We start from the raw sequence: 26,981 nt of genomic DNA, 5'->3' as shown, positions 1-26,981 counted from the left end.
GCTGATAGGCTGAGCCCACTGTCATGTAAGGAGCATACATGACAGCGCGCTCATCCTATCACCGGCCGCAGCGATGTCCCGCCCCGGCCGATGATAGGCTGGCTCTGTGACTTTCCCGTCCCAAGGTAACTGCAAGAGGACCACAGCGCTGGACAGTGAAGACGGTAGCAGAGCAACGGGGGAATGTAGGCAGGTAAGTTAATTTTGTTTATTTTTGCAGCCTGGGAAACGTTATTTGTAGTACAGATTTCTAGCGCTGGCGGCCTGCAACTCATAGGAGGATGAGCAGAGGAGTGCACGCGGGTGACATGATGTGGGGACAGCGCAGCTGATAATTAATTGTGAGGGGGGGGGGGGTGTTGGGAGAGAAGTGGTGCCCAGGTCACATGGGGGGGGGGATACCGTTAAATACCGTGAAACTGTCATCACTTAAAAAAATACCGTGATACACGTTTTTGCTCATACCGCCCAGCCCTACCTTCCAGTACTTATCAGCTGTTGTATGCTCCAGAGAGAGTTGAGTAGTTCTTTTCTGTCTGACCACAGTGCTCTCTGCTGACACCTCTGTCCGTGTCAGGAACTGTCCTGAGCAGGATAGGTTTGCTATGGACAGTTCTGGACATGTACAGAGGTGTCAGACAGAGAAGAACAACTTAACTTCATCTGTAAAATTTTTAAATAGAAGTTGCCACCACTTGATTTAAAAAAAAATGTTTTCCACCAGAGTACCCCTTTAAGGCTTACAGATAGGTGCCAGAGGCTGGGGGGGGGGGGGGGGGGGGGGGCTTATCCTTCCCCGCAGTACAATCTCAGGGGACTGAAAAGTTTGAAAGGCGGCCAGAGATGTCTTGCCAATCCTCCTGCCACCTGATGTTCGAGCCTGTCAGTCTATAGTGCACAGATATTCTGCTGCTTCCATTACAGGCTTCCCTTTTTGGTGAATTTTGCGGTAACTTTCTTGTAGTAATCTGGCCTCTTATCTGAGGTAAGTGTCACACCTCAGTTTACACTCTCACTTCTTGTACAGTCCTTGACTTTAGACCACACTCAGCAGAAGACAAAACTCAAAGGGCGAAGTAAGAAAACATCTCCAGATTTATAAGTGATTTATTAGTACAAGGAGAATAACAAGAAATGTTATTACGGGGGTCACATTTCGGGCAACACATGGATTTATGTAACAGACAAGATAATGCCAACAACGTTTTGTTTCCGCAGCCACAGGCCAAAACATTTGCTTGAAATAAACCTGTGAAATCCTTCCTCCAATCGTTTTTTCTTTAGGCAACTCAATCTATCCTGTCTTCAGGTACAAAAAATTGCGTACGGAACTTCTTGACTGACTTCTATTAAAAAATCTTAATCCTTTCCGTATTTATGAGCTGCTGAAGTTGAGTTGTTCTTTTCTGTCTAAGTGCTCTCTGATGACACGTGTCTCGGGAACTGTCCAGAGTAGAAGCAAATCCCCATAGCAAACCTATTCTACTCTGTGCAGTTCCAGAGACAAGCAGAGATGTCAGCAGAGAGGACTGTTGCCAGACAGAAAAGAACAACTCAACTTCATCAGCTGATAATTATTGGAAGGATTAAGATTTTTTAATAGAAGTAATTTACAAATAATACACACAAATGCTGATGTAATAAATTATTCTATACTATCTTACATCATGCCATCCCTGCATTACCTTTAATACAGCCTTGTGAAATATAGAAAAGTTTTGCTCGTAAATTAGGCAACTGTTTTATTAGCAATTCTCTCATATACTTCTGTTACATGAATTGTTGAACTATACTCTGTAAATACTTTTTTCAAATGGAAAAACTTAACTGCCTCTAATTTTAATTCCTCCTCCATTCCATATTTGCTGATAATTTATACGGTTCACAGGCGGAGCTTTGCTTTAAAAGGGGGACTCTTACTACTTAGTGGCACATACTTCATGAACAGGTTGTAAAGTGCCATTTGCAGGATGCATCTGTAGGAACAGGACTCGTACCCCTTGTTTATTAAGAAGCAGAACACACAAGCATAATCCCTAGCCTTTGTGTTGTGTACGTTGAATAGAATATTCTAGGGATCGACCGATTATCGGTATGGCCGATAATCACGATTTTGGGCATTATCGGTATCGGCAATTACCTAGCCGATAATGCCTCCCGCACCACCCCCCGACCCACCGCACCGCGTCGCACCCCCCCACCGTAGTGCTGGGCGGATACCGGTATGGATTTTTGCCCATACCGCTATACCGGTCGGGCCCTTCCCCCACCCTCCAAGTCAATAAAAAAAATTAAACGTACCCGTAATGGGGGTGGTCCGGGCCATCCATCCTTCCTGTAGTGTCCGGCGGCATTCCGGGTGGAGGGTGAACCGGTCCGGGCTGTCCTTCTTCTCCGGGGGTCCTCTTCTCCACTCTGGGCAGGCTCCAGCCTAGTACGCTGCATAGACGCCGCTGCGCCGTGACGTCAGGTGCGTCGCTGCGCAGCGGCGTCTATGCAGCGTTACTAGGCCGGAGCCTGCCCGGAGTGGAGAAGGACAGCCCGGACCGGTTCACCCTCCACCCGGAATGCCGCCGGACACTGCAGGAAGGATGGATGGCCCGGACCACCCTCCCCGGACGGTCCCTGCAGCAACTGGGAAGGCGAGTCAGGGTTCTGGGATGGACAGGGGTCTGTATAATATACTATACCTACAGTAGGCCCTCCAGCTGTTGAGGCCCTCCAGCGGTTGCAAAACTACAACTCCCAGCATGCCCGGACAGCCAACGGCTGTCCGGGCATGCTGGGAGTAGTAGTTTTGCAACAGCTGGAGGCACCCCTAGGCGCGGCGGGGGGGAGCGGTGGCGGTGATAGGTCTCAGGACCCCTGGACAGGCAGGGGGAGAGAAGCGGGTGGTAGCGGCGGCCTATGGCACCGCAAAAGCCACTGCAGTGCATTGATTTAAAGCGCCTGCTTTAAATCAATGATCTGCAGCAGTGTTGCGGGGGGATAAATAGCCGATAACTTATACCGGAATATCGGTATAAGTTATCAGCTATCGGTCCTAACCTCCACCGATTATCGGTATCGTTATCGGCCCTAAAAAAAAATATCGGTCGATCCCTAGAATATTCCTTTGGTCTCTCCATAAAATATACACAACAGCTAAAGAGCTGGCAATCTCACTGCCTCTTGTTGCATAGCAACCAAATAAGCATGAAGAGACGGTACAGCCGCCCTTGCCAAATGATTGGATTATTACCAAGCGGAACAAAGAAGCGGTTGGTAGCAGGCCTCATCGGATAGACAGCGGAACAGGGGAATGGGCTGGTAGTGGCCCAAGATATATGGGAATACCAGACAGACCTAGAGCGCAGTTCAGATACAGTGTTCAGATGTAGGTACAGGTACACATGTCGCAAAACTCCAGTTGAGCTGTTTATGAATTTCCAGAACACCTAAGGATGTGAGGGCTCTAGTTTCCATTGAATATTGAGGTACACATATAATAGTCCTTTAACACTTTGATGCATCAAGTTTTCTTTATTGTGCTTTCATTTTTTCCTCCTTGCCTTTTTAATAGCCAAAACCGTTTTTACCTACAGGGCCATATGAGTTTTTTTATTTGCAGGACTAATTGTACTTAATAATACCTTTTAATTTTACCATAAATAAGGTTAAATGGGCACTGTCTTTAAAGCAAATTTTTGCATTCAGGAGTGCTGAGGGGGGGGGATGAAGCCTTAGCCAATCAGAGCTCATCTCACACACTGAACTGCTCTGGGCTGTGTGTAGCAGAGTGAGGGAGGAAGTTCTCCCCTGTATGGCTTCAGATGATGTCACACCTGCTGGGGAACGCCCCTTCCCAGTCTGTGAATCTGACTGAGATTGTGCAGAAAATACAGGACAATATCGAGGTCGAAAACTAACAAATAATAAATATAAAGGCAGGGGGTGGTTTATCATGATGGGGCAGTGAACTGGGAGGATTATAAAATTTAACAAGATCATGACAGGTACTCTTTAAATAGAGATAAATAAATGTGGGGGAAAAAAAAAAGACTTTGCACTTTTTTGGGGGCTTTCCCAGTAAATGAGTAGGATTACACTGATACCTATTTTTATATAGTTTTTGTTTTACTTAACTGCTTACAAAAGCTACTTTTTCCTAAAAAAATATAAAATAATATATATGCCTAAAATTAATCTGTGACCAGTTTCACCCACACTAACCTGTTGGTACAGGCATGTAGTGTTTGGTCACACTGAAAATAATGATACTTAGTTTGCCCCAATCTGTGGTCCCATTCACCCCTTACCCTCCTGTTTCGGATGACAGGCTTGGTGCACAGGCGGGGCTCCAGGAGCACACTGACGTCACCGCTGCAGCTTCCTTGACTGCAAGCAGGGTCGCATTGCACCAATTTTGCCATCCAAAAAAGGAGAAAAAAGTACGAATGGGACCACAGATCGGGGACAGGTTATCATTATTATCAGTGTCACCTACACTACACGCCTATTCCAACGGGTTCAAGACAAAAAGGATGTCCAGCACGAGATGTACAGTAAAAACTCTGAGATCTTTATTGGATAAACTTCATGTGGAACAAGTAACGCCAACGGCGTTACTTGTTCCACATGAAGTTTACCCAATAAAGATCTCTTGAGTTTTTACTGGACATCCTTTTTGTTTTAGACTTTTGGAGATTGGAAACGCTGCTGATCACGTCCCGGCGCAGGTGGAGGTAGGAGCAGTGAACTTGTGCTATTTTGTACCAACAGGTTAGTGCGGGTGACACTCATGACAGATTCCTTTTACATTTTCTTATTTAAGGCTGTCTGGGCATGCTAGCAGTTATAGTTTTGCAACAGCTGGAGGCACCTTGGTTTGGAAACACTGATCTAGGCAGTTCAACTCTTCACCATGCAGTGGCTTTTATAACGTTTTTCATGAAAACATTTAAAGGGGTACTCCCCTGGAAATATATATTTTATTTTTTAAATCAACTGGTGCCAGAAACGTAAACAGATTTGTAAATGACTTCTATTTAAAAATCTTAATCCTTCCAGTACTTATCAGCTTCTATATGCTCAACAGGAAGTTCTTTTCTTTTAGAATTTCCTTTCTGTCTGACCACAGTGCTCTCTGCTGACACCTCTGTCCGTTTTAGGAACTGTCCAGAGCAGAATAGGTTTGCTATGGGGATTTGCTTCTACTCTGGACAGTTCCTGACATGGACGAGAGGTGTCAGAGAACAGAGAACACTGTGGTCAGACAGAAAGGAAATACAAAAAGAAAAGAACTTCCTCTGGAACGTACAGCAGCTGATAAGTACTGGAAGGGTTAAGATTTTTAAATAGAAGTAATTTACAATTTTGTTTAACTTTCTGGCACCAGTTGATTGAATTTTTTTTTTTCTCCAGTGGAGTACCCCTTTTAAACATTTTCCATAATTGCTTCTTGGTCCTATATTCACAGACCCCATTATAATGTGAACATGGTTCTAATGTTCCCTTCCATGTTATTTATCCCTAATGATCAGTAGTTCTTGTTTTCAGAGAGCAGTCTACACAGGCGCAGCTTCAACCTACCTAAGGGCTGGTTCACATCACGTTTTCTCCCATACGGGAGCGCATACGGCACGGGGAGCTAAAACCTCGCGCTCCCGTATGCTTTCGTATGCGCTCCCTTATGTAATTCATTTCAATGAGCCGGCCGGAGTGGAACGTTCGGTCGGCTCATTTTTGCACCGTATGCGCTTTTTCCCCGGACCTGAAACTGTGGTCAACCACGGGTTTTAGGTCCGGTTGTAAAAGCGCATACGGCGCAAAAATGAGCCGACCGGACTGAACGTTTCACTCCGGCCGGCTGCCGTATCTTCCCTGCCGTATGTGCTCCCGTATGGGAGAAAACGTGATGTGAACCCAGCCTAACTCTGTTGGCCTAGCAGAACTTTCCAGGGCCAAGTTCAATGAATTGTATATCACTCAGTCCAATGGTGCAGCCATCAAACTGGACTAATGTCTGCCTACTTTATGTCGGTGGTCTAGAAGACCTTTTACTTGCAGCAGGGGTTAGTGGATGGACAGCACAATGATCACACTTTCGGATATATTCAATTTAACCATTTAGACCTGGAGATGAGCTCTTGAGGACCAAAGCCCCAGTGGCTTCTCATTATATGGTGAATGTAAATAAATAGGTTATATGTGCATAGGACTGTATTGTTGCATGTGATGTTTCTGACCATTCTTCAGTAGAACAACCTTTGGTAGCCTTTTCCTAATGTGCAGAAATGAATTTCCTCCTGCACTTTGTTTATATGAGTTTTGTTATGCAATATCTAATAAGTACAGGAGACCTGCTGCCATCTGATAGCTCTTTGCCCTCTTATTTGGAGACTGTACCCTCTGCTCTACCTTTACCTGCTTATTCATTAACTTTAATGTTTCTCTCTTTCTAGATAGCTGACCTTCAGCTCCATAAACTTGATGAACTGGACTGCCTGATCCAAGGCCTGCTCTATGTGGATTCTGTTGGCTTTAATGGCCGCCCAGAATGCTACTACTTTGACAACCCAACGGACCCAGAACAATGTCAGAAGAAGCCGTATTGCCTTGATAATCCTTATCCTATGTTGCTGGTTAATATAGGTTCAGGTGTCAGCATTCTTGCAGTATATTCTAAAGACAACTATAAAAGAGTAACTGGGACCAGGTAAATATCATATTTACCTATGTAGTGATAGTACAGTGATCTCTCAACATACAATAGTTTCAACATACAATGGTCTTTTCTGGACCATTGTAACTTGAAACCAGACTCAACATACAATGCTATGGAATCTGCAAAACATGCCAATGACTGGAAAAACCGACCAATCAGAATGGGCATTCACTGGTAAAATCCCTGAATTCCTAAAGTGTATGCACTGACTGGTGTCTGGTAGCGACCCCTACAGTTCAAGGAGGTATTACATGTTCTATACTACTTTTATCCTATGCCGTGGTTAGCTGCTCCTTTGGACACCAAGTAAGAGCGGCTCCATTTGACTTTTTTAGGACATTGCGTGTACTACCCTGAAGCTCCTGTCCTCTACATAGACCAGTGTTCCCAACGGGAGTGCTTCCAGCTGTTGCAAAACTACAACTCCCAGGAGGCCCGGACAGCCTTTGGCTGTCCGGGCCTGCTGGGAGTTGTAGTTTTGCAACAGCTGGAGGCACTCTCGTTGGGAAACGCTGAAATAGACAGTGATTTACAGCTCCCAGCAGCTCTTTCTTACTTTTATATGTAAGGATTTGCTTTATCTATATTAGTTATCTACTTATTTTTCTTTAATCATCACTTTCTCCTATTTTTGAATGACATTTTTGTGGCTTCAGAACCAATTACCAGGTTTCCATAGAGTTCTGGTCTCAACATACGATGGTCGTCCCAGAACCAATTAATATTGTAACTTGGGGGACTACTGTATTAGTAGGCTGCTTTAAAACGATAGCTCTTGGACTTTGAGTGATGTGTACATCATGCCATGAAACCAGTGCAGCTGGTGTAAAATCCAGAGCATTTCCATAGAGAAATCTGCACAATTTGGTGTAGATTTGTTGTAAATTTGAAAAGAAGAAAAATGTCAGTAGGTTTAAAAAAAAATAAATAACTCGGCTATTTTGCTGCAGATCTGCAAGTTCTCCACAGCAGAATCGGCAACAATACACTTCATTAAAGGGGTACTCCGGTGAAAACCTTTTTTCTTTTAAATCAACTGGTGGCAGAAAGCTAAACATATTTGTAAATTACTTCTATTAAAAAATCTTAATCCTTCCTGTACATATTAGCTGCTGAATACTACAGAGGAAATTATTTTCTTTTTGGAATGCTCTCTGATGACATCACGAGCACAGTTCTCTCTGACGTTATTATAATAATAATAACGCTTTATTTATTGTTGTCCTTAGTGGGATTTGAACCCAAGTCCCCAGCACTACAAGGCAGCAGTGCTAACCACTGAGCCACCATGCTGTCCTAAGCATATATCTGCTATGCATGGTTGCTAAAATGGACAGAGATGTCAGCAGAGAGCACTGTGTTCGTGATGTCATCAGTGTTCCAAAAATAAAGGAATTTCCTCTGTAGCATTCAGCAGCTAATAGGTACTGGAAGGATTAAGATTTTTTAATAGAAGTAATTTACAAATATGTTTAACTTTCTGCCACCAATTGATTTAAAAGAAAAAAGGTTTTCACCGGAGTACCCCTTTAAAGAGGAAATGTCACCAACATAACATTTTGATGTTTTGCAGATATAGTAATTCTAAGACTATCGTTAATATATGTCTTTTAAAAACTATTGTGTTTTTTACCTTCTATTTGGCCATTATGGTGACTAGATGTCATCTAGGTCTCTGCAGCAGACACTAGGAGACAGGAAATAAAAGCTGACACAGCTTGTTCACAGACATGTCTCCTTCTAGGGAGAGGAATGCAGGAGACCTGAGCAGCACAACGGGGCTGTTAAAGGGGTATTCCAGGGGAAAAAAATGTTTTTATATAATATCAACTGGCTCCAGAAAGTTAAACAGATTTGTAAATTACTTCTATTAAAAAAATATTAATCCTTCCAATAATTATCAGCTGCTGAAGTGGAGTTGTTGTTTTCTGTCTGACAACAGTGCTCTCTGCTGACACCTCTGTCTGTCTCAGGAACTGCACAGAGTAGGTTAGTAGAGGTTTGCTATGGGGATTTGCTTCTACTCTGGACAGTCCCCGAGACAGGTGTCATCAAAGAACACTTTGACAATAAAGAACAACTCAACTTCAGCAGCTCATAAGTACTAAAAGTATTACGATTTTTAATAGAAGTAATTTACAAATCTGTTTAACTTTCTGGAGCCAGTTGATATCCAAAAAATTTTTTTTTTCCTGGATAACCCCTTTTTAAATGGCATTAACTAGTGTCAACTCAGATAAAAGTGACAAGAACATGATCCTAATTACAGTATGAGAACATCCTTGAATTCTTTTGTTATTTTCCTTGTTGAGTGGTAGGGTTTAAGGATTTTTTTTTTTATTGCTGATTTTGCCTTGCTGGATAGGGGATAAGATGTATGATCGCGGGGGGCCCGCTGCTGAGACCCCCCCGCGATCTCCCTGCAGCACATTCTATGCGGGTGCTGAATCTCCAGTTTCGGAAACCTCCGGGTTTCCGGGACTAGGAACGTGACGTCACGCCACGCCCCCTCCATTCATGTCTATGGGGGGGGGGGGGGGGGCGTGACATTTGGATAGGGGATAAAAGGTTTTTGCCCGGAATACCCCTTTAACTAAGGTGATAAAAAGGCCATTGTATCACAGGAGAGCTCAATGTAGCTGCAGCAATAATAATGTCACAACATTGGAATTTTGTTGCTTCAGTCGCAGTTGTGTATAAAAACACACACACCACTAATGTACCACAAAAGCTGTTGCAAATATAGAAGCTGTATATATGTCATTTTGTGAACATTTATTTATATGGTTTTGTATGATTATTTCAGTTTGGGAGGCGGAACATTCCTTGGCCTCTGCTGCTTGCTGACCGGTTGTGAAACATTTGAGGAAGCTTTGGAAATGGCAGCAAAAGGAGACAGCACTAATGTTGATAAGCTGGTGAAAGACATCTATGGTGGGGACTATGAGCGCTTCAGTCTTCAGGGCTCGGCTGTCGCCTCTAGGTATTCTTCCCTTTTGCTAATTTAATAAATGTAAATTTACACCATCCTTATGTGACAAACAGGATAAGACGCTCTGAGACAGAAGATCCTCCCTCGAGTTCTATCCGATGATGGTGGGGAGCTTCAGTACCCTGTCCTGCTATGATCTGATACTTGTCTTAAAGGGGTACTCCGGAGGAAAAAAACATTTTTTAATCAACTGGTGCCAGGAAGTTAAACAGATTTGTAAATTACTTCTATTACAAAATATTTACCCTTCCAGTACTTATTAGCAGCTTTATGCTACAGAGAATATTGTTTTCTTTTTTTAATTTCTTTTTTGTCTTGTCCATAGTGCTCTCTGATGACAACTCTGTCCGTGTCAGGAACTGTCCAGAGCAGGTTTGCTATGGGATTTTCTTCTGCTCTGGACAGTTCCTGACATGGACAGAGTTGTCAGCAGAGAGCACTATGGACAAGACAAAAATAAATACAAAAATAACAGAATTTCCTCTGTAGCATACAGCTGCCAATAAGTACTGAAAGAGTTGAGGCTTGAGATTTTTAAATAGAAGTAATTTACAAATCTTTTTAACTTTCTGGCTCCAGTTCATTAAAACATTTTTTTTCCCACCAGAGTACCCCTTTAAGAAACTAGTTGTCTCCTTGAGACAGACACTTTAAGGGTCTATTCACAGAATTTCCACACATCAGCACCAAATTCTGCATTAATTTGGGTGGTTTCCGGCTTGTGCGGAATCCAGATGCGGAAATTCAGAAGTGTGAATGGGAGTGTGGAGTCCCATAGAAGTCTATTGGGCTTTAATTTGAGGTAGAATCCACATGCGTAAATTCTGCAGTGTGAATAGACCCTAAATATATTGCCATCATGGGGCAGGGAAAGAAGCGCAAAAAATTAGCCCTCACTCAATAAGTGAAAAAAATAAATACAGTTTATGGGTTTAGAACATGGTGATGCACAGGTTTTATTTTATTTACTTATTTTTTATTGTAAAACAAAAATTATCCAAATTTGTTATCTAAATAATCATACTGACCCATAGAATAAAGTTACCGTAGTGTCCATTTTGCTGATTTCCCCCCTCCCCCAAAAAAATATTGCCCTAAAAAATTCAGCAATTCCATTTTTTTGTGAACATGTGCCCTCAAAATAATTTTTTGGCTGGCTTTATAATACATTATATGGTAAACGAAAGGTTGCCAGTAAAAAGGAAGTGTCCCACAAAAAGTAAATCCTAATTGTCAGGTGGAAAAATAAGTGTTAGGAGCAACAACAAAAAAATCTACATTGGGGGCGGTTGGGAAGGGGTTAATACAGTGGTCTCAAACAGTGGCCCTCCAGATGTTGCAAAACTTCAACTCCCAGCATGCCTGGACAGCCGTTGGATGTCCGGGCATGCTGGGAGTTTAAGTTTTGCAACATCTGGAGGGCCACTGTTTGAGACCACTGGGTTAAAAGGAAATTTATCTATGACCGACTAACAGCCACCTTTCCAACTTTTTCAGGCTTCTGAATGGAATAAAAAAAGTTGAAGTTAGAGTATAAACCAGAATGAATGCTAAAAGTGCACTGACAAGTGAGGGCAAACAGTAGTTTAAGTAGTTTAACCCTTTAAGGACCAGGCCCATTTTGGCCTTAAAGGGGTACTCCTGTGAAAACCTTTTTTCTTTTAAATCAACTGGTGGCAGAAAGTTAAACATATTTGTAAATTACTTCTATTAAAAAAATCTTAATCCTTCCAGTACTTATTAGCTGCTGAATGCTACAGAGGAAATTCCTTTCTTTTTGGAACACTGATGGCATCACGACCACAGTGCTCTCTGCTGACATCTCTGTCCATTTTAGCAACCATGCATAGCAGATGTATGCTAAGGGCAGCATGGTGGCTCAGTGGTTAGCACTGCTGCCTTGCAGTGCTGGGGACTTGGGTTCAAATCCCACTAAGGACAACAATAAATAAAGCATTATTATTATTATAATAACGTCAGCAGAGAGAACTGTGCTCGTGATGTCATCAGAGAGCATTCCAAAAAGAAAAGAATTTCCTCTGTAGTATTCAGCAGCTAAGAAGTACAGGAAGGATTAAGATTTTTTAATAGAAGTAATTTACAAATATGGTTAACTTTCTGCCACCAGTTGATTTAAAAGAAAAAAGTTTTTCACCGGAGTACCCCTTTAACCCCTTAAGGACGCAGGACGTAAATGTACGTCCTGGTGAGGTGGTACTTAACGCACCAGGACGTACATTTACATCCTAAGCATAACCGCGGGCATCGGAGCGATGCCCGTGTCATGCGCGGCTGATCCCGGCTGCTAATCGCAGCCAGGGACCCGCCGGCAATGGCCGACGCCCGCGATCTCGCGGGCGTCCGCCATTAACCCCTCAGGTGCCGGGATCAATACAGATCCCGGCATCTGCGGCGGTTCGCGATTTAAATGAACGATCGGATCGCCCGCAGCGCTGCTGCGGGGATCCGATCATTCATAACGCCGCACGGAGGTCCCCTCTCCTTCCTCCGTGCGGCTCCCGGCGTCTCCTGCTCTGGTCTGTGATCGAGCAGACCAGAGCAGAAGATCACCGATAATACTGATCTGTTCTATGTCCTATACATAGAACAGATCAGTATTAGCAATCATGGTATTGCTATGAATAGTCCCCTATGGGGACTATTCAAGTGTAAAAAAAAATGTAAAAAAATTTAAAAGTAAAAGTAAAAAAAAAGTGAAAAATCCCCTCCCCCAATAAAAAAGTAAAACGTCCGTTTTTTCCTATTTTACCCCCAAAAAGCGTAAAAAACTTTTTTTATAGACATATTTGGTATCGCCGTGTGCGTAAATGTCCGAACTATTAAAATAAAATGTGAATGATCTTGTACGGTGAACGGCGTGAACGAAAAAAAATAAAAAAAGTCCAAAATTCCTACTTTTTTAATACATTTTATTAAAAAAAAAATTATAAAAAATGTATTAAAAGTTTTTTATATGCAAATGTGGTATAAAAAAAAAGTACAGATCATGGCGCAAAAAATGAGCCCCCATACCGCCACTTATACGGAAAAATAAAAAAGTTAGAGGTCATCAAAATAAAGGGATTATAAACGTACTAATTTGGTTAAAAAGTTTGTGATTTTTTTTAAGCGCAACAATAATATAAAAGTATATAATAATGGGTATCATTTTAATCGTATTGACCCTCAGAATAAAGAACACACGTCACTTTTACCATAAATTGTACGGCGTGAAAACAAAACCTTCCAAAATTAGCCAAATTGCATTTTTCGTTTTAATTTCCCCACAAAAATAGTGTTTTTTGGTTGCGCCATACATTTTATGATATAATGAGTGATGTCATTACAAAGGACAACTGGTCGCGCAAAAAACAAGCCCTCATACTAGTCTGTGGATGAAAATATAAAAGAGTTATGATTTTTAGAAGGCGAGGAGGAAAAAATGAAAACGTAAAAATTAAATTGTCTGAGTCCTTAAGGCCAAAATCCTTAAGGGGTTAAGGACCAGACCAATTTTATTTTTGCATTTTCGTTTTTTCCTCCTCGCCTTCTAAAAACCATAACTCTTTTATATTTTACCATGAAATGTACGGCGCAACCAAACAAATTTTATGTGGGAAAATTGAAAAGAAAACAGCAATTTAGCAAATTTTGAAAGGTTTTGTTTTCACGCTGTACATTTTCCGGTAAAAATGACATGTTTTCTTTATTCTGTGGGCCATTACGATTAAGATGATACCCATGTTATATGCTTTTCTATAATTGTACTGCTTAAAAAAAATCTCAAACCATTTTAACAAAATTAGTATGTTTGAAATTGCCCTATTTTGACCACCTATACCTTTCTAATTTTTCCGTATATACGGGGCGATATGAGGGCTCATTTTCTGCGCCATGATCTGTAGTTTTTATCAGTACCACTTTTGCTTAGGTTTTACTATTTCTAAATTTTGTATTTCATTTTTTTTGGAATAAAATGTGACAAAAAAGCAGCAAAATTTTTAATTTTTTTTAAAGTTTACGCCATTCACCGTACGGGATAATTAACAATATATTTTAATAGTTCAGACTTTTACGAACGCGGCGATACCAAATATGTGAATTCATTATTTTTTTTATGCTTTTTTGGGGGTAAAATGGGAAAAACTGACGTTTTATTTTTTTTTATTGGGGGAGGGGATTTTTCAAATTTTTTTTAAACTTTTTATTTTTTTACATTTATGTCCCCATAGGGGACTATTCATAGCAATTCGTTGATTGCTAATACTGTTCAGTGCTATGTATAGGACATAGCACTGATCAGTATTATCGGTCATCTTCTGCTCTGGTCTGCTCGATCTCATACCAGAGCAGAAGACCCCGGGAGACGGCCGGAGCCAGGTGAGGGGACCTCCGGCCGCCATGCTGGATGATCGGATCCCCGTGGCAGCGCTGCGGGTGATCCGATCATCCATTCAAAGTACCGCACTGCCGCAGATGCCGTGATCTGTATTGATCACGGGATCTTAGGGGTTAATGGCAGACATCGCGCGATCGCGGATGTCCGCCATTAGCGGCGGGTCCCTGGCTGCTGATAGCTGATCATGGTGGCGCGTAAATGCACGTCATGGTGTGTTAAGTACCACGTCACCATGACGTACATTTACGTCCATTGTCGTTAAGGGGTTAAAGGACAAATCGTGACTAGAAATCAATCATGTCTGTGATGTTTGTATATGAAATAACTCTTTTGTCCTTTAAAAAGCTTTGGCCACATGATGAGCAAAGAGAAAAGAGACACCATAAGTAAGGAGGATTTGGCAAGAGCTACGCTGGTTACCATTACCAACAACATAGGATCTATTGCTCGTATGTGCGCTGTCAATGAGGTAAACATAACATCATATTTTTTTTTCTTCTGTTTAACCCCTTAAGGACCAATGCAAATAAACCTGTACGCCCCTGAAAGACCAGGCCTGTTTTTTCAAATCGGGGATGTCTGTCTTTATTAGAGAATAACTCTGGTAACGTTTTGCTAATCACGATAATTCTGACATTGTTTTTTTGTCACAAGTTGTCCTTCATGTACATAGTAAAAGTAAGCCGATATCATTTGTAGTTTTTTTTTACAATGCAAAAAATCATGAAATTTTTACAAAAAATTACGATTTTTTGCTATTTTAACACTAATTGGTTGCATATATTTATACATACTGACCAAATAGTTTATGAAACTTATACTTACAGATGTCTACTTTATTTTGACGTCATTTTTTTGTTTTTAATTAACATTTTAAATTAGTTAGAAGCATTTAACAATTTAACTTGAAATTTTGAAAATTTGAAAAGTACATCTTTTTTTATATGCTATGCAAGGTTTGCAGAAATTAAAAGGTAGTAGAACATAGGAACACCCCTCCAAATGACCCCATATTAAAAACTAGACCCCTCAAGGTATTCGCTAGGGGGTACAGTGAGTATTTTAACACCATAGTTTTTTGGCAGGAATTATTACAAAGTCAGTGTTAAAAATTCGAAAATTGCAATTTTTCACAAATGCATCATTTGGGGGGCAAATTTTTTGTACATCACTTCTGATATTGAAAGAAATGCACCCTATATTTTATTTAGCTGCTTGTCCCATGTTCGGAAATACCCCCGCTTTGGCCATATATGGTTCCTTGGCCGCGTGGTAGGACTCAGAAGGAGAGGAGCGCCATTTGGCTTTCAGGGCAGAACAGTACCCCCACCCCCACAAGTGACCCCATTTATATACCGCACCCCTACCAGTTATTGGCTGGTCGGCTGGCAGTATAACGCGTCTGTCTGTGACAGTTAAGGCTCCTGATGGATATATCCGCCATGTTGTGGGAATAAGCACCCGCTCATGGCGAATATATCCATTACTGCTGAGGCTGGGTAGCTCAGTGTGTCCGCTCATGACTGCTGGCGGGAAATCCGCCGCTATGAGTGGACGCACAAAGCTACCCAGCCGCAGCAGCGAGCTCATTACCGTGACTGCTGCATAATGTGTAGGATCACGTGGCGGACATCCGCAGCATATTACATGCTGCGGATGTCCGCCAATGCGATCCTACACATTATGCTTTTTTTTTTTATTAGATTCATTTAATAAATGTATTTTTAATATATATATATATTTTTTACACTTTTATTACATGTTTATTTATTTTTACACTTTTATTTTATTTATTTATTTATTTTTACACTTTTTAATGCTTTGGAATACTTAGTATTCCAAAGCATTGCAGTTATATGCTGCCTGCCAGTTTTCACTAGCAGGCAGCATATTTCACTAGCAGGCAATACCCAGGGCAGACCTGGGGGTCTTTGTAGGACCCCCGGCTGCCCAGGTATGCAGCAGCACCCCGCGATGCTCCGGGGTGCTGCAGGAGAGACAGAGGGAGCCCCCTCCCTCTGTCAGAACTCCTTACAGCGCGCGGTCACTTATGACCGCGGCTGTAGGGGTTAAACTGTCGGGAGTGAAGTGAACTTCACTCCCGGCAGTGCGGCCACACACAGCACCCCGCGATCGCGATGCGGGGTGCTGCAGGAGAGACAGAGGGAGCCCCCTCCCTCTGTCAGAACTCCTTACAGCGCGCGGTCACTTCTGACCGCGGCTGTCAGGGTTAAACTGTCGGGAGTGAAGTGAACTTCACTTCCGGCAGTGCGGCAGGCCCCGGCCAGCCGCGTATTACACGCAGCACCCCGCGATCGCGATGCGGGGTGCTGCAGGAGTGACAGAGGGAGCTCCCTTTGTCATAACACTTACAGCCCGCGGTCACTTCCGACCGCGGCTGTAAGGGTTAAAACTGCCGGGAGTGCAGCAGGGTCCCGGCTGTGTGTTACAGCCGAGTCCCTGCCGCGATCTCGTGGGTGCACTGGGCAGCACCCACGAGAATAATGAACGAGTATAGACGTCCAGGTGCGGGAACGCCCGCCAACCTGGACGTCTATACTCGTCTATGGTCGTTATCGGGTTAAATAGGAAATAGAAAGGGATTTTTTGAAAACCAGATTCGTGTTTCACCAATTCAGTTTTATGGTTTTATACGTCACAGTTAGTTGAAATATATTCTTAGGGTCACACGTGTAGGGTCACACGTGTACTATTTTGCTGCTTATTTACTTCGTATTTTCCTACTCATTGAAGTCAGTAGGTGGCAAAATCAGCTGCAGAAAATCTGCAGCATAATACGGCATGCGTGACCCTACCCTTAGGGTGCATTCGCACATACTGGTTGTGTTACATATACACAATTGGGGATCTGCAGTTGTAAAATCCACAATTGCAGATTTTTACAAAGCAATGACTTTCATAGGCCAATCAAAAATACATAAGAATTGCAGTGTAAAATCAACTGCGGAACCGCAACCTCAGATCCGTAGTGGTGTAGGAGTGCACCCTTATAGAGGAACTCTAAGCTCTCGAGACATGTCAATTTTAGTAATTTCTCATATTTCCTCTGAAGCCTATCGTTTCCCTTTTTTCAGACACTCTCCCCATATAGGAATTAAAGGGGTATTCCGGGCAAAAAAATCTTCTCCCCTATAGAAAGGATAGTGGATAAGGCCCCCCACGATCTCCCTGCAGCAGCCCGCATTCTATGCGTAGCTGCGTCTTAAGTTTCGGAAATCGCCGGGCTTCCGAGACGGGGACGTGAGGTCAGGCCACGCCCCCTCCATTCATTTCTATGGGAGGGGGCGTAACGGCCGCAATGTAGACATGAATGGAGGGGGCGTGGCGTGACGTCACATCCCCGTCTCGGAAGCCCGGCGATTTCCGAAACTTCAAATACAGCTACTCATAGAATCTGACGCATAGCTGCATCTGACGGGGACGTGACTTCATGCCACGCCCCCTCCATTCATGCCTACATTGCGGCCGTTACGCCCCCTCCTATAGAAATGAATGGAGGGGGCGTGGCGTGACGTCACGTCCCCGTCTTGGAAGCCCGGCGATTTCCGAAACTTAAGACGCAGCTACGCATAGAATGCGGGTGCTGCAGGGAGATCGCGGGGGGTCCCAGCGGCAGGCCCCCTGTGATCAGACATCTTATCCCCTATCCTTTCGATAGCAGATAAGATGTTTTTGCCCCAAATACCCCTTTAAAGTCCGTGACCGACATAAGAACATCTGCATTCTGTTCACTTCTGGAATGCAGTTGGCCCCCTGTAGTCGCAAGGTACCAATGGGTTGTCATGACAGCAGGGGGCTTTCTAAAGGCCGCCATGATTGCTATGATAGTAGACTTATTACAGCCTTCCATAAGCTGACTGCATTAGATCAACATTTTTACGGTTTACTGCAATACATATCTTGCAGTGTACTGTATGAGTGATTTCAAAGTCACGTCCTACAGGAAGACCAAAATAAAGGAATCAAAAAAAGCTTTAAAAAGATTTTAAAAATCCCAGATAATAATAAGTATTCAAATAGCCCCCTTTTTCCATTTTTCAAAAAAATAAAACACACACAATTACAAAAATGGTTTAAATAATTGGTATTGCTGCGTCCAGAAATGCCCAACTAAAATCTAACATTATTTAGCAATGGAGAACATTTCCATTTTCCTATGTTCTTCAGTATCATGTGACGCTGCCAGGCTCCTTGCAGTATGGAGAGCCATTGTCACCAGCATTAAAAGAGTACTGTAGTGGAATAGAACTCCTTTAGATAGGGGATAAGTTATAGATCGCTGGGGGTCCGACCGCAGGGACCCCCCACGGTCTCCTGTAGGGGTCACAGCAGTCCGCAGGAAGCACAGTGCCATCTCCAGCAGCAAGTCGTGGCAGACACGCTCCCCTCCATGTATCTCTATGGGATACATGGAGGGGGTGTGTTGGGCACCGCGTCATGCGGGGAAGGAACGTTCGCTTTCTGCAGACTGCAGTGGTCTCCAACCTACGTACCTCCAGATGTTGCAAAACTACAACTCCCAGCATGCCCGGACAGCCGTTGGCTGTCCGGGCATGCTGGGAATTGTAGTTTTGCAACATCTAGAGGTCCGCAGGTTGGAGATCACTGATCTATAACTTATCCCCTATCCTTCGGATAGGGGATAAGTTATATCACTACAGTTTTCCTTTAAGGCTTTGCTTAGCAGTCAGCATAGGTGAATACAATGATTCAGGACTGAGCCTGATGGCATTACAATGAATGACTGATGACTAGGAATGTGCCTATATATTCACTGTGATAGGGACATTAGATTGTAAGCTCTACATGGGCAGGGATCTGTTCACCTGTTTGGTGCGGGAAAGCTTTATGATATCTTTCTGCTTTCAGCTTCTTTACAGTGTTGCCTTGTGGCATGGAGTTCAAGCAGCATTGTACAGGGCTATCAAAGCATTAAGAACTTCAGCAGAACGCTATAGAGGAATTCCAGCTGTACAATCCATGCTTCTGATTCATTTTTCTGTGTGTGTTTATCATATCTAGGGCATGTGTATTAGGGATCGACCGATATCGATTTTTTAGGGCCGATACCGATAATCTGCGACCTTTCAGGCCGATAGCCCCCCTGGCCCCGCAGATCAATGATTTAAAGTGGGCGCTTTAAATCAATGAATTGCAGCGGCTTTTGCGGGACCAGAGACCGCCCCCACCTGCTTCTCTCCCCCTGCCTGTCCTGGGGTCCTCCCTAGTAAAACCACCACCGCTGCCCCATCCCCCGTTTTATAATTACCTGTTCCCGGGGTCCGCGCTACTTCTGTCTCCAGCGACGTCCTGAGCTGTCACTGTGCGCACTGATAGTGACGTCGCGTTGAGGGCGTCACTTGTCATTGCAATGCGCAGGAGCCATAAGTAGCGCAGACCCCATGCCCCAGAAACAGGTAATTATAAAACCGGGGATGGGGGAGACAATGGGGTGGCGGCGGTGGTCTCTGACCGAGGGGGCCGGGCATTACGGCTTATCGGCAAGGTAATTGCCGATACCGATAATGTCCAAAATCGTGAATATCGTCCGATAATATCGGCCAAACCGATAATCGGTGGATCCCTAATGTGTATGTGTTAGGCAGCATTCTCAGGTCCTCTATGATTCGCAGATAATTCCCATTAGTTATCTCTAATGCATGTTAGAAACTTTCAGGTTACAGCGGAATCCTGGTCTATATAGTGTATTTGTTTTGGTATGTTTGTTTGTCTGGTATAGCATTGCATATGAAATTTTATTTGCCGCTACATATTTTCCTACCATTGAAGTCGATGGGTAGCAAAATCAGCTACAGAAAATACACAGCTAAATATGGCACGTGTGACCCTACCGTAAGGTAAAAATCACAGTCCTTTCTCCATGCAATCCTACCTTCTTAACATAAGATACCTGTACCCAGTAACGCCTCCGGGTTATATTTGCACACAGCTTCTGCTGTTCTTTTAACAGGCGACACTGTACATGATCATAGCCTAGGGATGTACCTGGATGCCATTTGAGGAGGGGTACTTGGCTTATTAACAGTCCAGATCATGCTATCCTTCCCTCTGTGTCAATGGCAACAGACCCAGCACACTTTTTGGTTGCTGTATACCAAGCATAGTGCCTGTGTAAATGATTCTTGACCCGTCATTAAAGGAGTTTCCATTAATCCTATAATTGTTCTAGAGACTTTAATCAAAGGTGTAATAATAATGTATGCACTTTTTATTTATTTTTTATTTGCAGCATTAGTCCTCTGTTATGTTTGGTGTATATTCTTGTATACATAAACTATTACATATTGCCGGGTTGTCACATGCTGACATCTAGTGGCCGAAAGGGCTACACTGCACATTTGATATAGGCAGTGGCAATTTATCTCCCAGACAAATCAATAGGCATTCCAGCCTATGCTAACAGTGACTCCTGTATATTAAGCTCAGATAGAAAATGTTTGCTCCAGTAAGAGTTTCTCCTTCTCGACCCCACTATATGCAAGAACTCTGCTGAGCCAAGTGTACAAGCGTTCTTATCGGGGAGAAGGGAAAAAGCCTCTGCCAGACATCTCAGATGGCGTCTTTATCTCCATTACTCAGCCCTTCTTTTCCTCGGCATACAGTGGGGCAAAAAAGTATTTAGTCAGCCACCGATTGTGCAAGTTCTTCTACTTAAAAAGATGAGAGAGGCCTGTAATTTTCATCATAGGTATACCTCAACTATGAGAGACATAATGAGAAAAAAATCCATAAAATCAAATTGTCTGATTTTTTTAAAGAATTTATTTGCAAATGATGGAGGAAAATAAATATTTGGTCAATACAAATAACAAAAGTTTAACTCAATGTTATATGCCCTTTGGTGGCAATGACAGAGGTCAAACGTTTTCTGTAAGTCTTCACAAGGTTTTCACACACTGTTGCTGGTATTTTGGCCCATTCCTCCATGCAGATCTCCTCTAGAGCAGTGATGTTTTGGGGCTGTCACTGGGCAACATGGACTTTCAACTCCCTCCAAAGGTTTTCTATGGGGGTTGAGATCTTAGGACTGGCTAGGCCACTCCAGGACCTTGAAATGCTTCTTAAGAAATCACTCCTTCATTGCCTGGGCGGTGTGTTTGGGATCATTGTCATGCTGAAAGACCCAGCCACGTTTCGTCTTCAATGCCCTTGCTGATGGAAGGAGGTTTTCACTCAAAATCTCACGATACATGTCCCCATTCATTCTTTCATTTACACGGATCAGTCATCCTGGTCCCTTATCAGAAAAACATGTTTTGACCTCTATGCTTCACAGTAGTTATGGTGTTCTTTGGATGCAACTCAGCATTCTTTCTCCTACTAACACGACGAGTTGAGTTTTTACCAAAAAGTTTTACTTTGGTTTCATCTGTCCATATGACATTCTTCCAATACTCTTTTGGATCATCCAAATGCTCTCTAGCAAACTTCAGACCGGCCCGGATATGTACTGGCTTAAGCAGGGGACACGTCTGGCACTGCATGATTTGAGTCCCTGGCAGCGTAGTGTTACTGATGGTAGCCTTTGTTACTTTGGTCCCAGCTCTCTGCAGGTCATTCACTAGGTCCCTCGTGTGGTTCTGGGATTTTTGCTCACCATTCTTGTGATCATTATGACACCACGGGGTGAGATCTTGCATGGAGCCCCAGATCGAGGGAGATTATCAGTGGTCTTGTAGGTCTTCCATTTTCTAATAATTGCTCCCACAGTTGATTTCTTCACACCAAGCTGCTTGCCTACTGCAGATTGTCTTCCCAGCTTTGTGCAGGTCTACAATTTTGTTTCTGGTGTCCTTCGACAGCTCTTTGGTCTAGTGGAGTTTGGAGTGTGACTGTTTAAGGTTGTGGACAGGTGTCTTTTATACTGATAAGTTCAAACAGGTGCCATTAATACAGGTAACGAGTGGAGGACAGAGGAGACTCTTAAAGAAGAAGTTACAGGTTTGTGAGAGCCAGAAATCTTGCTTGTTTGTAGGTGACCAAATACTTATTTCTTTAAAAAAAAATCAGACAATGTGATTTTATGGATTTTTTTTGCTCATTATGTCTCTCATAGTTGAGGTATATCTATGATGGAAATTACAGGCCTCTCTCATCTTTTTAAGTGGAAGAACTTGCACAATTGGTGGCTGACTAAATACTGTATGTCATTGGGGTAAACACATTGCTGTAGCCATGTACCAGTATTTCTTTTTTCATGTCACTTAAAAAAAAAAAAAAAAAAAAAAACTTTTTAGAAGAAAATGAGTTTGTCTAAAATTGTCTTCTTCTGACCCCTATAATACTTTTATTTTTTCCATATACAGAGCTGTATCTGTATTGCGCCGTGATGTGGAGTTTTTATCGGTAGCATTTTTGTTTTAAGACTTTTTGATCACTTTTTGTTTTTCTGATATATAAAGTGACCAAAAATCAGCAAATCTAGACTAATAGTATTTTTTTTTTTACTTTTACACAATTCACTGTACGGTTTCAATAATGTTATATTTTATTAGTTCTGACCTTTACGCATGTGATGATATTCTGAGACTTCCTTTTCAGTCTGTGATAATGAGAAGGCTGATGGAAAGTGAACTGTACAGCATTAAGAAGTGACACAGTAGATAGAAAAGACAATAGGAGTTCGCCCCCCCCCCCCCCCTCTATATATGTTGAGGATCTTTTCCTGGTTATATCAATGAAACTCTTCTGTCTATTGTTGACTTTGTACATGGGGCTTGCTGTAAAGCTTATATCTAAATGCTCAGGCAAGATAACTGCTCCCATAATAATGTGCAAAAAATGAAAAACATACAAAATTACAATCAGAAAATAGGACGAGATTAGCAAAAAAGGACATAAAAAATAGGTAATACATTCCATTTAATATGTTGTGTAATGTCTATTAAATGTTGACATGCAGCTTTTGGAAAATACATCCATATAGATAAAATACTGTACTTTAAACATACTTAAGTAGACCTATTACTGTAACTGCGCCCCATATATGAAGAACATTAAAAAAAAATTGTACATTTTTTATTTTTATTTTGCAGAACATTGACAGAGTGTTGTTTGTTGGAAACTTTCTGCGAATCAACATGGTTTCAATGAAGGTGCTGTCTTATGCAATGGATTACTGGTCAAAAGGACAACTAAAAGCCCTATTTTTGGAACATGAGGTAATAGGACGAGGAGTCTAAAGGGCCATTCTGACAATTCTGCTTGCAGCAGGCTTCTATTGTTCTCAATGGGATTTCTGTTCTATGGAATGTCTGACCGGGGAATTGGATTCCGGTGGAAGACTGAACATGTTCAATCTTCTGGCACAATCCACCAGAAGAGCAATTTTGGTCAAAATGCTGTTTGTCAATCGGACGGCGCAATCTGAAGCACCGATTCCAAACCATTTTGAACGGCACGGATCCACTGAGGACATTCAGTGAGGACATTTCTCACTGAATTTCCTCAATGTAATCAGCAGGAATACCTTGGATCTTGGAGGAGACAGGTGAAGATTTCTTAGGGAGTACTCTTATTTAAGGCATGTCTGCACTGTGGACATTCAGCCAACAGAATTTCTATTGCAGCAGAGTCCCATTGTTTTCAGTGCGATTCTGCCGCTCTGTCCACATTGCGGATTTGCGCCGGTAGAATGGATGTCTGCTCAAAGAATAATAAACATGTTAATTTTTGGGGAAGAATTCCTCCAGACTGCATTGCAGTCTATGAGACAGTGCACATCTGCACGGTCGTCCCGACAAAGAACTTGGCCGAGCCAGCCAATGTGCGCAGTGTGGACTGGCCCTTACAGACTTATGTTACCCAACCAATGTGTCACCAGCTGTTGCAAAACTACAACTTCCAGCATGCGCTGTCTGGGCATGCTGGGAGTTGTAGTTTTGCAACAGCTAAAGGCACACTGGTTGGGAAACACTGGTGTCAAGTCTGAAAAGATACCTGAACTGGAAGACTGGTACAATGTTGCAACCTACTAGAGAAATTTTTTAAGCTACTGTTTTTATATTTTCCTAGAGTATTGTATTCACAGACATACTATATTGTACATTTTATATTGATATTTGCTACGTTCTGATTTACTTGGTATATTTGGTTGCCTAGAATGACTTCCTGTAAGCCAAAAAACTCTTCTCATTTTACTGTTTCTCTGCTGTCCCCACACCTGTGCTGTGGTCCTGATGGTCTCGGTTTACTTCCTAAAGTGTAACATTGTTCCTAAGCCTGTGATGTCCTGTGACAGCCGTGACATGGTATAGACAAAATTACATGTTGACAGGTGATGATTTGTCACTAAAGTCACATGACCTACCAAGGCTATATGTGAACACATCAGGGTGACTTATCAAGCCTGGTGCAGAGGAGCAGTTGTCCATAGCAACCAATTAGATTCCAGCTTTGATTGTTTGGAGGCCTTTTTAAAAATGGAAGACGCATTCTGGTTGCTATATGCAACTGCTCCACTGTTACTTTGCACAAGACAATCTCTGATAAAATTATGCATATATTACCTTGTATTTGGCTGTTATATTTCTGGCCACTAGATGTCCCCATACAGGTCAGTTTGCATTTTGGATCTCAGCAACACATCATCTGTGTCTCTGTAGAGAGACATAAACCCAGAAAGTGTCTTCTGTAAAAGTGAGGGCCAGCTATGTGCTTGCTTACGGACTCGCTCCCTGCTAGGGAGAGGAATGCAGGAGTCGTGAGCAGCACAAAGGCAGGTACGCTTTAAAGGAACCTTTCATCACTTTCTTGCTGCCTAAACCTTAAGACATCAGGGGGGTCACCTATTTTTTCTCTCCTCCCCACCTATCAATCAAGGCAGGTGGAGCAGTGAGAAGCTGTAGGGGACCGCCCCCATGACTTAATTTTTTGAGCAGCATGAAAGTGATAACAGGCTCTCTTTAAGGGAGATAGGGGATAACATTTCTGACTGTGGGGGGGTCTGGCCGCTGGGAACCTGCGAAATCTCCTGGCCGACCCTGCGGCATTCATGAACACGGAAGTCTGGGGCTTCCATATTCATGTCTATGGGAGGGGGCGTAGTAGTTTCATGATATGAAAAATTATCCTCTATCCGCAATATATCCTAAGATTGCGGGAGGTCCGACCGTTGGGGCTCACCGCAATCTCATGTACGGGGCCCCGACAGTTCTCAGGAAGAGGGCGTGTCTACCACCGCGCAAAGCAGAGGCTGACACGTCCCTTCAATACAGCTCTCTGGGAGAGCCGGAGCGCTGCATTCGGCAATTTCTGGCTATGTCAAAGTGCTGCATTGGGGGGGGCGTGCAGGCTGCCACTGCATATGCGGTGGTCGACTTGCGCTATTTGGCCAGAGAGCCAGGGCCCTGTACCAGAGATCACAGGGGGTCCCAGCAGTCGGACCCCCCGCAATCTGAAATCCTTAGGATAGGGGATAAGTTTTCATATCCTGGAGTACTCCTTTTAAGCTTTTTAGGTTTGTATAACGGCCAAATTCTTCCTTCTGAGCTCTATTAAACTCAAACAGTGAAATGTAATATTCACTTTTTAAATAATATAATATTTTGAGCTGTAAAATACTGCTCCAAAAACGTGTGCACATTACCCAAAATTAAACGAAGACCACAGAGAATTTAGAGTAACATTGGTACGAGGACAGAAAGAGAGGAAGGAATATAAGTTAATGCTTGAAGGGGTACTCTTCAACTGGCTCAAGAAAGTTAAGCAGATTTGTAAATTACTTCTATTAAAAAAATCTTAATCCATCCAGTACTTTCTGTCTGACCACAGTGCTCTCTGCTGACACCTCAGTCTGTGTCAGGAACTGTCCAGAGTAGGAGAAAATCCCCATTGCATACCTCTCCTGCTTCGGACAGTTCCTGACATGGACCGAGGTGGCAGCAGAGAGCACTGTGGTCAGACAGAAAGAACAACTCAACTTCCTCTGTAGTATACAGCAGCTGATAAATACTGGAAGGATTAAGATTTTGTAATGGAAGTAATTTACAAATCTGTTTAACTTTTTGGAACCAGTTGATTTGAAAAAATAAAAATAAAAAAAAATGTTTTCCACCAGACTACCCCTTTAAATGCGTCATCCCTTACCTGCTATTACATCCTATCTAGAATGAATGGATATTGAGAATCAACACTCTACACTTGTATATCCGTCTATTTTAGGGTTACTTTGGAGCAGTGGGCGCCCTGCTGGAGCTTTTCAAGATGAGTGACGATCACTGAAAGACACTAATGTTAGCGCTTCTCAAAGCCATTGTCTGAGAAGATCCTTCAAAGCTTCCAGGAGACGCGTGAAGCCATTTCACACCTCTATGTTATAACCTGTAAATAGTTAAAGACTCCTTTTGAAGTGACACTGACAGACTGTACATATACCTGTAAATTTTACTGTAAAAGAAAACAAACTGTGCAACATGGCCAAACGTACTGTAGTGATCGAGAACTAATTTTAATGCAGTAATTCTTTTTATTTATTTTATGTGTATAGCTTTTTATCTGTCCTGTGTGAAGGGCCGCTGCTGTGAACCTACATCGGAGATTTATGATTTTACGTCTGTTAAGGTGGTTTGAAGAAACATCTGTCATTTTAAAAGCTAATATTTCCCATGTGGGACTATGGAATAAAACAAGTGAATGTTAGACAGTTTGGTAAAATGTTCCCTTGTAGAGCTCCACTCTAGTGAAATTCACTTAATCCAACATCAATGGGAACTGATGCAGAGTATTAAATTCCCATTGACAGAGTTCTCCAGATTTGTCTGTTTTAGTAAATACTTGAATTCCTCATGAAATAACAATTCTGGTGCATCGTTTGTTAGAACAGTGTTGTGCTGTTCCTCTTT

General features: G+C 42.6%; 1 protein-coding gene across 1 annotated transcript in view; it reads left to right on the top strand.

Moving 5' to 3' along the window:
- The window catches only part of PANK1 (pantothenate kinase 1), a 66,702-nt gene extending 39,926 nt beyond the window's left edge, over positions 1–26,776 (top strand). Inside the window, exons 4-8 of the mRNA XM_056530124.1 lie at positions 6,444–6,697; positions 9,513–9,689; positions 14,443–14,566; positions 23,175–23,300; positions 26,302–26,776. Of these exons, the coding sequence (XP_056386099.1) occupies positions 6,444–6,697; positions 9,513–9,689; positions 14,443–14,566; positions 23,175–23,300; positions 26,302–26,361 (741 nt within the window). The 3' untranslated portion in view covers positions 26,362–26,776. The remainder of the gene's footprint in view (positions 1–6,443; positions 6,698–9,512; positions 9,690–14,442; positions 14,567–23,174; positions 23,301–26,301) is intronic.
- The last annotated feature ends 205 nt before the right edge of the window (positions 26,777–26,981 follow it).

This window comes from Hyla sarda, chromosome 7 (assembly GCF_029499605.1).
Source record: "Hyla sarda isolate aHylSar1 chromosome 7, aHylSar1.hap1, whole genome shotgun sequence".
Classification (NCBI taxonomy): Eukaryota; Metazoa; Chordata; class Amphibia; order Anura; family Hylidae; genus Hyla; species Hyla sarda.
The sequence above is the reverse complement of the archived record's forward strand: the minus strand, read 5'-3'. Positions and strand labels throughout refer to the sequence as shown.